General features: G+C 48.7%; 1 protein-coding gene across 4 annotated transcripts in view; it reads left to right on the top strand.

Annotated features, from left to right (window-relative positions):
• Positions 1–13,101, top strand: part of LOC133356642 (glutamate receptor-interacting protein 1-like) — a 48,286-nt gene that overhangs the window by 16,648 nt on the left and 18,537 nt on the right. For 3 of the 4 annotated variants that reach the window (XM_061574269.1, XM_061574267.1, XM_061574266.1), the window contains exons 4-13: positions 933–1,078; positions 2,083–2,166; positions 3,366–3,441; positions 5,548–5,693; positions 6,498–6,645; positions 7,923–7,995; positions 8,773–8,869; positions 9,270–9,398; positions 11,760–11,930; positions 12,855–13,041. In XM_061574269.1, coding sequence (XP_061430253.1) covers positions 933–1,078; positions 2,083–2,166; positions 3,366–3,441; positions 5,548–5,693; positions 6,498–6,645; positions 7,923–7,995; positions 8,773–8,869; positions 9,270–9,398; positions 11,760–11,930; positions 12,855–13,041 — 1,257 coding nt within the window. The remainder of the gene's footprint in view (positions 1–932; positions 1,079–2,082; positions 2,167–3,365; positions 3,442–5,547; positions 5,694–6,497; positions 6,646–7,922; positions 7,996–8,772; positions 8,870–9,269; positions 9,399–11,759; positions 11,931–12,854; positions 13,042–13,101) is intronic. The other variant, XM_061574268.1, reaches the window with a different exon arrangement.

The raw sequence follows: 13,101 nt of genomic DNA, 5'->3' as shown, positions 1-13,101 counted from the left end.
TTGAGCTATCATTTGCGGCCAGGTCAAAGGGGGCAAGGCCAGGTCGCTTCTGAATATTGGCTACACAGCTCAGTGGGCCTTACCTGTTAAAATAAACATAGTTTTAGTTTAGTTTGGGATGTACTCTCGAGTGAGGCCTTCATCCAGTAGTGGATAGATCATTCCTGGCGATGATGATGATGTTGACAGAGTAGACGGCGAGGCTGTGGCTCCAAGGCTTTGTCGAGGGGCGGGGTGGGGGTGCCAGCAGTTTCACGAACTTCTGCAGAGAGACACTCGCAGTGGATTAACGACATCGTAAATATCGGACATATAATAAAGAGTGGAGGCCCGGTGAGACAAACTCCCTTCAACTCCTGAAGATGCCCACTCCCCCCAGTAGTGAGAGGTGGCTAAAGCTTGAGAGAGGAGATGGTCAACGTGTGGCCTGGCCCAACCCTGGACGACCACACTTGTGTCTTTAAGTGGTATGCGAGTGCGCACTATTGAGAAATGCTTGCGACGGTTGGATCTGCGCCGCTGCATGGGCGTATACACGTGCGAGTGCATGCCTGTGTGCGCGTGCGGGGCGCGTGGAATGTAATGAATCTGTGGAGGAGGCCCGTGAAGGACACTACTGGGCAGTTGGAGGCAGTCCAGCAATAAACGGAGGCTGATGGAGCAACGCTAACTTCAACAAAGCAGGGCGCCGGGTGGCTTAAACACAACAACAAGTCGGCATAGTGGGGAGCGCAGTTGATCTCAGTCGGACAAACCGTAGCACCTGGATCTGTCCCGAGACCCTCCTGAGCAGCGAGACTCCTGATACAGTTCAGGTGATAGCTTCGAGGTGCAACCTAGCCTGGCACGAGCAGCGCTGCGTCACTGTCGAACCGTTGATGGCGAACTGCGGCCGTCGCCGTCGGCCCGTGCGGTTTTTCGTTTGCGCGTAGGAGCGACCAGCTGAACGTGGGGGATTACATCCGCTCCGTGAACGGCATCAACCTGCAGCGGCTGCGGCACGAGGAGATCGTGAGTCTCCTGAAGAACGTGGGCGACCGCGTGGCGCTGGACGTCGAGTACGAGCTGCCGCCAGTCGGTGAGTGGCGTCGTCGCGCACTCGGAGCAGCCGCAAGATTCGGGCCGCAGCGGCCTGTGTCGATATGGTAACTTCCAGATTTGAAGCTTTCGTGACCGCAAGGATTCATACTCTTAGGTTCTTTCGGTAAAGTCACGTGGGTAAAAAAAATAATAATAATAAAGTCATAATAAATGAGAATAACTAAATTAAATCACGACGTTTCGGAAGCAACACAAGCCTCCGTCATCAGGTGTAACTGCTCCAGTAAAATTACGCAAGTAATTTTAGTAATTTTTATTTTACTGGAGCATCTACATCGGCCGTACGAAAGACGAAGAAGTTGTGGATCTGGTGGGGGGGAGGGTGGTGAGTGGGATGGGGAGGGGGCAGTTGGGGATGGTGGTGATCACCCCTCCCCACCCTTGAGACCCTGAAATTGGAATTGTATTGATATTAATCATAGAAAATGCATTGAATGTTTAATTTTCAATGTAGGTTACTTTTTATAAAATTAGAAATTTCAGGACGACTGCCCCCCCACCCCCCCCCTTCCCTGTGGAAAGCTTCCAGACCTGGCGCTGAGTAAATTCGGGGTGAAGGCTTAGAAAACGCCTAGTCTGCTTTTATCGTTTCTTAAAGCAATCGGTTTTACTTGCCCAGATTCCTTTGCGGTCACGTCCCCACTGAATCGCTGACTCTCACCCATTGGGGAACGACTAAATAATAGAACAAGTGCTCACTCGTGTAAAAAAAAAAGTTAATGTTGTTACACAAGCACGGTTAATCTGTCAACAGGGAATGAAGCACCATTGGAACCTTCTTTGCCAGTAGCAAAATATGATAATTGTTTTTTACCCTTTTATCTGGCAACAAAACTGACACCTTTAAAAAAAAAAAACAATTATCAGGGAATGAAGCGTTAACTGTGTCCTGCACTGGTCAAGGAGTGATGTTCGATTTATTGGACTGTGATTTTTGTTGATGTCTCCGTGTTTATCGCGTGCGTGCTATTTGATGTGCAGCTGTGGACAGCACTGCAGTGATCCCCAAGCTGATCGAAATAACCTTGAACAAAGAGGGGAACAGCTTCGGCTTCGTTTGCAGAGGTGAGAAATAAAACACAAGGGTAAAGGTGCAGCCCTGCAATTTCTTTGTTGATGCCACTGCTGGTGGAAGGCCCCCCTCTATAGCGGAGCTTTAGAAAGCCCCCCTCTCGAGGGTGTTTGGTCTCTTCTGCCGCGTTGACCAATCGTATCGGAGGAGGTCGGCATGCTCACACTTTAGCCCACCACACGCGAACTGACGTTCGACTCGTTGTGCTGTACCCACCCGTACTGCACTTAACCAAAGAAAGCCTCGTTGGGTTCCAAGGATATCTTTCGTGAGTGTTGGATTTGGGATGTTTGACCAATTCCCTTTGAATAAATGTTTGCCTTCGTGTAGGAGGAAACTGGAGCACTCGGATAAGAACCCGGGCGTCTGAGGGTATTACCCTGAAATTCCACACAGATGGCTTCACACATCTGCTTGCTGGACTGCCATTTGCTGCCCACCTCGTAAACGTGGCATGTTTGGGAGTTTTTCACAATTCTATGTGGCACAGCGCTTAGCATCGCATTGCACTACGAACTTGTCAACCTGAGTTAGCGGGTGATATCCGAACCGGTCTTGCACCCCCTTCTCCCCCTTCTACCAACCCACATGGTTTTGATGGATAGTCAAACAACCATCATAGCCAACAGACCACGCGGGGAGGCCTTCATCCAGCAGTATTCGCACTTTTATTTTGCAATTTTTGCTGTCGCTTAGTTTTGTGTCTTAAGAATATTAAAAAATTCTCAAATATATGCATGTTGAATTTTGCATGGATGTATGTTGAACTTCTTTCGCACCGTACGTAGCCAACCGTGGTAATAGGAGGTGCGGGCGAAGGACAACAAAGCACAGCATGGCTACAGAAACATGCAGTGCTTTTTAACAGTAATGATTAGAATAATGAAACAGTTTTTATGTGCGAAAGCATCACTGAGTCTTAGGACTTTGTTTGGCAGGATCCTGATTTGGGATGTTTGAAAATTGTATTATTGAGTGTTTCAAAATATAGCATTCCACAACTATAGTCGTCTGCTTCATTACTTGGTGGAAACCACTCTTTTTTTTAACCCCAGTGGTCACTGGGAAAATTTTAATTTGACTTAGAACAAAACAATACGTTGGCGCAAAATGTCTCATTCACATCATTGCTTGAGCTAGGTGCCGGGTGTCTGTTGGTGCTAATCTTGGTGAATTTGTTTTTCGTGGTGAGGGGGCGCACATGCTGACAGAAGCAAGTCCAGGCCTGTAGTGGTGACGCACGTACGACCCGGAGGGCCCGCTGACAGGTACGTGAAGGTCACGACCCTGAAGTTAATGGCAGATTGAAAACTAATTTCTTGAGCATGTCTTTTCGTTTTGATTTAAAGCTTTCATGACTGCAGGGATTCATATTCTTGGTTCTTTCGGTAAAGTCACGTAGAAGGGAAATAATAAAATAATAAAATAAAAATTTTCTTACAATTTTCTTGCTGTGGATTTCACACCTGATGATGATTGCTTGTGTTGCAGTCGAAACATCGTGAGAATTTAATTGTTTTATAGTATTATTTATTATTTCCCTTCTACGTGACTTTACCGAAAGAACCAAGAATATATCTTTTCGTGTTTAGTTTGTCGTCTTTCTCCCAGCACCTCCGATTGGAACGGTTGGCTACCCTGCGGTGCGAAAGAAGTTCAACATACATGCAATAGGCAGCTGTTAAATTGTTGGCCGGCCTAGGGACACATGGGTGCAACAAATTCGCCGAGTCACCGGGGCTGGGAACTTAACACGACCTACAGCGCCGCCAGCGCCATAGGGCACGCATCGACTCTGCGGTTCTGATGATGATGATGAGCATTACATTTCACAGTGACAATAGTCTTATCTCACCAATGGAAAGTGTTTGACGAACGATGATTGGTCTACAGAGCGCACAACCTGGGGTAATCATGTGACCTCTGTCTGAGGTCGGAGTGGAAGTTACTGTCCCAGGTGCCCACTATGGAGAGCAGTGATCAGATTTGTCCAGATTTCGGCGACTAAATTTTAAACAACTTCCGACTAAGGTTGAAAACGCTTATGGGCGTCGCTTTGCACTTTAACTCTCCTAAAGATGATCCAATAACAACAATACTTTAGCATGTTGCTAGTAGGTAAATTGGCCTTTTGTAAAACTGGCCAAATTGATAAAAGTTGGAGATGTAAAATAGACAAAAACAGGATTACAGTACATACTTGCAAGATATGCAAACCTCTTTGCCCCTGACACATTTCCATGGTGCTAATTAATTACTTGGGAAGACCGGGGAGCGCACGAATTAATGACTTTTCCTCCCTTGTTTAGAGTAGAAAACAGAGCGGCAGTTTCCCGTTGTTGGCGGTGATAATTGCCGGCGTCGATCGCGTTTCCGTTTGCACGATGTGTGTTCTTGCGAGAAAAAAAAAACTCCGGTGTCCGTGGGTGTTTTAACGGTCAGAACGTTGACAACCATGGTTTTTGGTAGAGAAGCGGGAGGAAGAATACCTGACCACTCTTTCTCTCCAGCGGTCTCGTAGGCTCCGAAGGTTGCAACGGGAGAGAGCTGTAAAATGCGCCGTTCATTTTGCATACAAATCAGAATCAGAATCTTTATTTATTCTTGAAGCCGATGAGCCTACAAAGCTCTTATTTACAGATGTCCAGTAGGGGGCGGGTCAGAACGTTGCAACAGCAAAGAATACAAAAACATGATAGGAGTGCAGAGTATAGGAACTGAATATGAGAGGAAAAGGTTTGCCTTGGGGGGGGGGGGGGGGGTGGGGAGGTTTTAAAGAACAGATTTGAAATACCACAGCGCGCCCGTTGCCTGTAGTCACATTCGATTCGGCTCTGGCAGGCAAAGGGTTTATTCACTACGGACCATGTGTGTCAGTGCTGTAGCGGAGAGTATACTGTTTGCAGTAACATTCTGCATGTTTCGTATATGTATATAAAAAAAATGGTACTTGTTCGTTCGCATATTCCCTCCCGGCAATGTGTGCTGCAACTTACGCTACTGCCGACAGTCTTGGGCTGATCTTCTTGGTTCTTTTGGTAAAGTCACGTAGAAGGGAAATAATAAAATAATAAAAATAAAACATAATAAAATAATTCTCACGACGTTTCGGCCACAACGCAAGCAGCCGTCCTCAGGTGAAGAACAGGTCTGTCGGAAAGACAGCGTCTGTCTATTTTTTTTTTTTCCCTTCTACGTGACTTTACCGAAAGAACCAAGAAGATGAATCCCTGCAGTTCAGAAAGCTTTAAATCGAAAGTCTCGGGCTGGTCATTCTTGTCAAAGAGCTGCATAGAAAAATGGGCCTCACCAGCCGAATTAACAAAGTGCGAGTCTCAGTGTTGGATGTCTGCCGTGTTTGGGTTCGTGTCCAGGGAGGGCACTCTGAAGGCCGGAGATCGCCTGCTCACTGTGGATGGAATCCGGCTGCACGGGCTCACTCACGCCGAGGCCACCGCTGTGTTGAAGCAAAGCGGACAGGAGGCCCTCGTGCAGATAGAGTATGACGTCTCCATCATGGGTGAGTGTGGGCGCCACGGTGGCGAGATGTTAACTACCTCGCCTGGTATACAGGAGATCGTGGGTTCGACCCTGACCCTGTGACGGCTGTATATTCGGAGTTTTCATGTTCTCCCTGTGGTTGCGTGGTTTTTTTTCTTTCTTCGGGTCCTCCAGTTTTTCCCTTCCATATTTAGAATCGATGTGCATTTAGAGTATTTAGCTGCTATACATGTCCACATGATAAGCCACTGGCCATGTCACTTATGCAAAAGAGCTATATAACTCACTGGGCCTTACCTGGTAAAATAAACTTTGTTTATCGTTTGTTAGTTTGTAGTTTATCGTGACCACAGCGACTGTCAATTTAATTGCCGACACAGAATAATTACCACTACAGCTATCGCCACCACTGCCACCACCACCACCACCACTAACGTAATTGTCTTCTACGACGCCACCACCCACCACCACCCACCACCACCCACCACCACCCACCCACACCTCCTATTAGCACGGTTGGCTACGTACAGTGAAAAAGAGGTTCAACATACATACCTACACCATCATCATCATCAACGTCTCCCATGACAACCGGCACGACTGTCACCTTCTTCACCGCAAAAAACATGGCTAACACATTAAATGAGGCCACTGCCACCAACGCCATCAACCACTTTGATACCACTGCTCATAGGAGCCCCTGTCATGCTAGCTCCTCCACCATGCTAGTTCCCCATGCCGATGCCCTGCGCTGATTGCGTGTGCTTCTCGCGCGTGCTTCTCGCGCGTGCTTCTCGCGCGTGCTACAACGTGTGCTGGGAAGAATCTGTGATGAACGCGTCGGGGCCTCTGCTGGTGGAGGTGGCCAAGACGCCGGGTGCCAGCCTGGGCCTGATGCTCACCTCGACCCTGAGCCACGGCAAGCAATCCATCGTCATCGACCGCATCCGTGCAGCCAGCATCGCGGAGAGGTGAGTGGCGCACAGCCAGCCTTGCGGTTAGGTGAGTGACACACAGAATCTGAGGTAGGTGAGTGACACACAGAATCTGAGGAAGCTGAGTGACACAGAATCTGAGGTAGGTGAGTGACACAGAACCTCAGGTAGGTGAGTGACACACAGTCTCAGGTAGGTGAGTGACACACAGAGTCCCAGGTAGGTGAGTGACACAGAATCTGAGGAAGGTGAGTGACAGAGTCTCAGGTAGGTGAGTGACACAGAACCTCAGGTAGGTGAGTGACATAATCTGAGGTAGGTGAGTGACACAGAGTCTCAGGTAGGTGAGTGACAGAGTCTCAGGTAGGTGAGTGACACAGAACCTCAGGTAGGTGAGTGACAGAATCTGAGGAAGGTGAGTGACACAGAATCTGAGGTAGGTGAGTGACACAGAACCTCAGGTAGGTGAGTGACACGGAGTCTTAGGTAGGTGAGTGACACGGAGTCTGAGGTAGGTGAGTGACAGAGTCTGAGGTAGGTGAATGACAGAGTCTGAGGTAGGTGAGTGACGCAGAGTCTCAGGTAGGTGAGTGACACAGAACCTCAGGTAGGTGAGTGACACAGAGTCTCAGGTAGGTGAGTGACAGAGGATCTCAGGTAGGTGAGTGACACGGAGTCTTAGGTAGGTGAGTGACACGGAGTCTGAGGTAGGTGAGTGACAGAGTCTGAGGTAGGTGAATGACAGAGTCTGAGGTAGGTGAGTGACGCAGAGTCTCAGGTAGGTGAGTGACGCAGAGTCTCAGGTAGGTGAGTAACACAGCCTGTAAAAAAGCCAGTACCAGTTATTCAGATGTAGGGTTATCGCGAAGCTTGCGGTATAATATTGACTGATACGATATTAAATTTAACATTAAGACGATTATTGGGATATCTCTTTAACTTATTTCTTGTGCTGCCATCTCCTGCGTACCACTGACCGATGCTTCCAAAGGACTTGGATTGTGCGAGTGTAAAAAGGTGAAGACACTTTGACTCGCGTTTAATGAACTATTTTACTCTTCTTAACTACTGCCTTAGTTCAGCGTGAGTCTTTCAGTGCCTAGAGAATGCGTCTTGTGCTTTTAGTACTAAAAAAAATGTCTATTATCAGACACCCACTTGGGTAGCTTTTCATGTTTGCGCCGCGTAGCTCTCCCCCGACGTCTTATCGAGATTGGACGTTGCGTTGTTCAGCAATTAGATTTATCTCCACGTGCTACATAACATCAGACGGAGCCCATAGCCAGACTATTTGATGGGTCCCCGCGTTGCAGGTGCGGAGCGCTGCATGTGGGCGACCAGCTCCTGTCCATCGACGGCACGGGCATGGAGCACTGCACGTTCCAGGTGAGAGCAACACGCGATGGCTTCCTCCCGGCGGCCGCGCCGATCCCCTGTCAGGGTGGCGTCGTGGACGAGGGGCCAGCAGCGCCTGCCGCTTTGTTGCGGAGGTTCACGGTTCGAGCCTCCAGGGATCCCTGGTGTAATACTGCGCGTGTATTAAATGTACAAAAATGTAAACGTAAAAATGCGCACCGTATGTCCGCTTCACGGTGGATCTTAAAGATAAAAGTAGGTCGTGTGTGTGCTGGCGTCGTGGTCCAGAAATATGCCATAATTGAAATTGACTTGCAATTTAAGATGTTTTCTTGTTCATGTTTTAGTTTTTTTTGTTTGTTGCACCCGATTCAAGAGCCGAATGACTCACAGGGCTATACCTAATACATGAAATGAAATAAAAATTACCAAATTGGATGAAGCCACATAACAACATTGTCCACCGTCCCCCGCCCCCCAAATGTAAAACTACCGCAGACCGTACTCCACTGGGAAACACAGCGCCTTCATTGTAGCCATGTGCAATACTGAATGGCACAAATACCAAAATGCACAATTCATTTGATCTGGTAACGCCAGGTCTCTTTGTACCCAGAGCTCAATTCTGTACCAGCGCGATGGGCACGCGTACGTTGAAACGCAGACACCTGGGTGTTGGCTCACATGTGCCTTTTTGTGTTTCAGTGGCACATATCTCTTTTGCTGCGTGTTTAATCATTGAAACAAGTGAAGGCTCTCCTGATGGACTCGTGTGCCGGCTTGCTTTGTCATTTTGCGTGGTTACAGGAGGCCCACCAGCTTCTGGCGAACACCTCGGAGAGCGTTAAGTTGGAAATTCTGCCGGTCCACCAGACTCGCGTTTCCATCAGGGGCTCTGATCACGGTACGGAGCAGAAGCCCAACAGGTGGCCGTGTCAGAAGAGGCATGTCGATGCCGCTAGTCGATGTGGTATTTAGGAAGGCATTTGTCCGTGTGTTTTAGTGCGCTGTGTCGCCGCAGTGAGGCGTTGACATTTCCCTGCGCGCATTCAAAATTTCTCCTGCACGATATCCACGTCACAGCCTGCACTATTGCTGAAAGCCACCCACCTCCCCCCCTCCTTTAGAGGGGGGTACGACCCACGGGTTTAAATCCACTGTCATGACCATTACACAGCTCAACAGTGAGTCTTTAACATGAACATGCAATATGTGATTGCTTAAAAAGTACATTGAGGCAAGGTGTTGTAAGGATATTTTTTTCCGTCATTCTTTCACCTGTTGCTGTCTCCTGTCTCTGGCAGTGGCCACGGTGAGTAGGGGTAAGACCCTGGCTTTGTGTGAAGCTCCTGTGGGCTCTTTCTCTCCTCCCTGGCCTGCGGTTCTCCATTCTTCTGCAAGACGCCCGCCGATTCCTCCCCGTCAGGACCACCGTAAAATTGCCTGCACTTTATTTGACTTGGTGTTGTCTGGCTTTTGTCACTTCGCCGATCCAGGTCAATCGTGCAAATGAAACCATCGCGGCTCTATTGAGTTCTCACCTGGTTCGGCAAATAAACCTCACTTGACTAATAGTCCATGGACCAGAGCAAACTTCGGTGCCATTATAGGTGTAAAATATTTAATGAAAACAAGTCTGTATTTGGCTACTGAACGTTTGTGATGACACGCTTATTAAATAAGGTCGTTTCATAATTCACTATTTTTGGCGATTTAAAGATGTTGGCGCAACGCGAGTTGGTCATGTCAGGTGATCCCAGCAAGGATAATATTTGATCTGGGCCTATGGGCTATTTGTTTGACGTGTGTGCGAGTATCCAGTGGCGTAGTTGTTGGGTGTGCGCAGCAGAGGTCGATACCCGGCTACCCGTACCCGGCCGGGTACCCATTTGCGACCCTGGTGCGGCCGGGTACGGATACGGGTAGACCGTGAGTCACTGGTGAGTAACTGTTTGTCACTCATTTCCCGACGTCTTGACTCTTCTCACAATTCAAGTTCCTAGAATCAACCCACCCACGCCTGCAACATGGCTTCATCCCAGAGGTCGCAATCAGGTACCCGATACCCGTACCCTACTCGTACCCGGCCTGGTACGGTTAAGGTACGGGTACGGCCGGGTACGGCCGGGTACGGGTACCCGTTTGCGACCCTGGTGCGGCCGGGTACGGGTAAGGAATCAAAACCCGTTTGCGACCTCTGGTGCGCAGGCTGTGCAACTGCACCGTGCACCAGGGGCGGTGCCAACCACGCTCTACGCCACTGGTGCCACGCCCCGCGGCTTGTTTGTGCACGGAGATCGACTGACTTTCTTTACCTGTATTGAACCGTTGATTGCCATCAGTAGTTCATTCCAGTTTCATTCAGTAATTTTTTCATGTATAATCGTCCCTTCTGCTAAAACGGATTCAATGAGTCCACGTTGTTCCATCTTTGCCTGTTGTGGTGTGTGCATGATCACAGCCGCTCGCTGTCCATTCTGAATATCCTGTGCACACTGGCTCAGTGATGAGCACGTTGCCTGCTTAGGCTGCTCTGTGTGGCGCCATTTAACTCTTGTCATGGAACAACAACCTCAGGCTCTCATGCTGCTATTGCTACCGTGTATTGTTTACATCTGCATGCATTCCCATTCCATTGTTGTTATTCTTGACAATCGGCCACCACCATCCCTTCTCTTGGTGTGTTCTGTGCAAGCCAAATTATTACTTAAAAGTTTGGATGATGTCTCTAACCTGCGTGTGGTCTCTAATCCACAAGTTTCTCTTCTCTTATCGTAATGCCTCAAGCCTGCACCTGTCCATAGTTTTTTGTGCACTTTTAAAATTCCTACTCTTTGGTTCTTTCGGTAAAGCCACGTAGGTATTTAATTTGATTTTATACTTATGTGACTTTACCGAAAGAACCAAAGAGTATGGATTCCTGCAGTCACGAAAGCTTCAAATCGAGATTTAAAAATTCCGTGAAAATTTTGTTTCATAATAACAATACGTCACCACGACAGGTAGCAGCTCCCTGATTCAACATAGATTGGGTGGCAGGGTGGCGCTGTGGTAACACTTGTGCCTCGGAGCAGCTTTTCCGGTTTCCTCTTTTGGTTAACCCCCCCCCCCCCACCCCCCACTTAACTTTGTAACTTGCAAAAAAAATCTGTAAATTTCTTCATTTGAATTACACGCAGCAACATCGCTCCCTGCTGCGCAAACTTGCCAGGATTTTCCTGCAAGCGTCTTGAGACTCAGTGAGGCTTTTCTGGTAAATACACTGATTAATAATTAAGGTATCATACCAACCAAGGGCCTGTGGATGGGGTGATATTGAATAGTCCAGGAGATTTGTGCTTTTAGTTTTCTTCCAAGAGTTTTTTTCTGATCGTTGTTGACCTTAATTTTAATTCCGATACCGAGTTGGCACTGGTGCACAGCCACAGATAGCAAAAACTCAACACATGAATGTACAACACCGCCCTAAAAGGAATATATATGTACAATTGGCAATGGGCCCCTCCTTCATAGCAGGAGGGTAGAGAAGCCACAGAGATTGAGAGAATAATAGTCGGGAGACTGCTAGATCTGATAACTTTTCCCCCCCCGTAATTTTTTTTGGAGGAGTTTGCGTGGAAAAAAAACGCAACCAACAAAAACCCCCGTTGTCCAAAAAGTTATAGTTTTGTTGAAAGCGGGCAAAATAAGTATACGAAGCGAGCGACTTATTCACACCGGGTGGGGACCCTGATAGAATTGCAACGTTACGAATGAGCGCAGACGTTTCTTTCCGTCCCGTGTCCGCTGCACAGCCGCACTGGTGTCCGCCTCGTTCTCCCCGACCTCACTGCGCGCCCACACTTGCAGCCTGAGCTCGCTGCACGTCGCCACGCTCCCCCGGGGGGGGCTCTACCCGCCGCCCATGAGCCCCCGGGGAACCCTCGCTCGCAGCCGGATGAAGAAGAAAGACTTCAAGAGCTCCCGTGAGTGGCTCCGCGCGACGGCGAACCTTCGGCGTGCACGCCATCGCTCGGCCGGCGATAGAGCGAGCGGCTCGCGAAGGGAAGGTTTTTGCGAGTTCACATCCTGGCTACGGTGTAGACTGTGGCCATCATCGCTTTGGGGTCGATAAAATAGGTATCACTTTTTGGGGAAGGCAACGTTGGTTGTCCTTCCCCTGCACCTCCAATTAGCATGGTTGGCTACGTACGGCGCGAGAGAGGTTCCACATGCATACGTCAATTGGACCCTTTTTAAATCCTTTATATTAAGTTCACTTGCTTGCTTGCTTGCGCGCTTACGACCGTGCAAATCTTTCGGTCCTTTTTTAGCCCACTTCCTGTGATCCAATCGAGCTGACATTTTGCACACAGACTCGTTGTGCGTGACAATTTATTTTCATGAAATTTTTTCCAAAATTTGACACTTTTTAGGAATTTTTTTTTTATATTTAATTACCAATTGCTTAATGGTGGCAGGCAATCATCTGACCCATAGGTGGCAGCCATCTCAAGCCAGAGGACGAGATGACTCAAGCCGCCACGCATATAAAGGAATAAAGGATTTATAGTCTAAAACTTTGTTTTTACGGGTTAATTTTTATATCATTGGAAACCCTTCACCACTTGGCAGAGAGGTTTTTTTTCTTTCCGCCAGCAACAATAGATTGCTGGTGATCGAGGCACCTGGACTCTTTGGGTGGAACTTCTGCTCAAACTGCCCCTGTGAACAGCACATTGATGGGAACGTCGCACATCGTGCCGAATGGCAACCCGGCACTGCCTGAAAACACCTGGGAGAATTTAACCCGTCGCTCACCCCTTGGCTGTTGCTCCCGTCGTCCGTCAAAGCCGCTGACTTTTCGCTCGCCCACCTCGGCACGCTCTCCCCATTGTCCCGCGCCGCAGTCTCCATCGCATCGAGCACGCTGGGTCTCAACGGGCAGGTGGTCCACACGGACACGACGGAGGTGGTTCTACTCGGTGACCCCATGTCGGGCTTTGGCCTGCAACTCCAGGGAGGCGTCTTCTCCACGGAGCTGCTTTGCTCCCCACCCCTGGTCGGCTTCATCGAGCCCGACAGCCCGGCCGAGAGGTACAGTCGAGCAAATAAAACAGCCAAAGGTTCCCCTACGTAGCCTTAATGGACTGTTGG

Source organism: Lethenteron reissneri, chromosome 55 (assembly GCF_015708825.2).
Source record: "Lethenteron reissneri isolate LAM-NWPU_2019-01 chromosome 55, ASM1570882v1, whole genome shotgun sequence".
Classification (NCBI taxonomy): Eukaryota; Metazoa; Chordata; class Hyperoartia; order Petromyzontiformes; family Petromyzontidae; genus Lethenteron; species Lethenteron reissneri.
The sequence above is the reverse complement of the archived record's forward strand: the minus strand, read 5'-3'. Positions and strand labels throughout refer to the sequence as shown.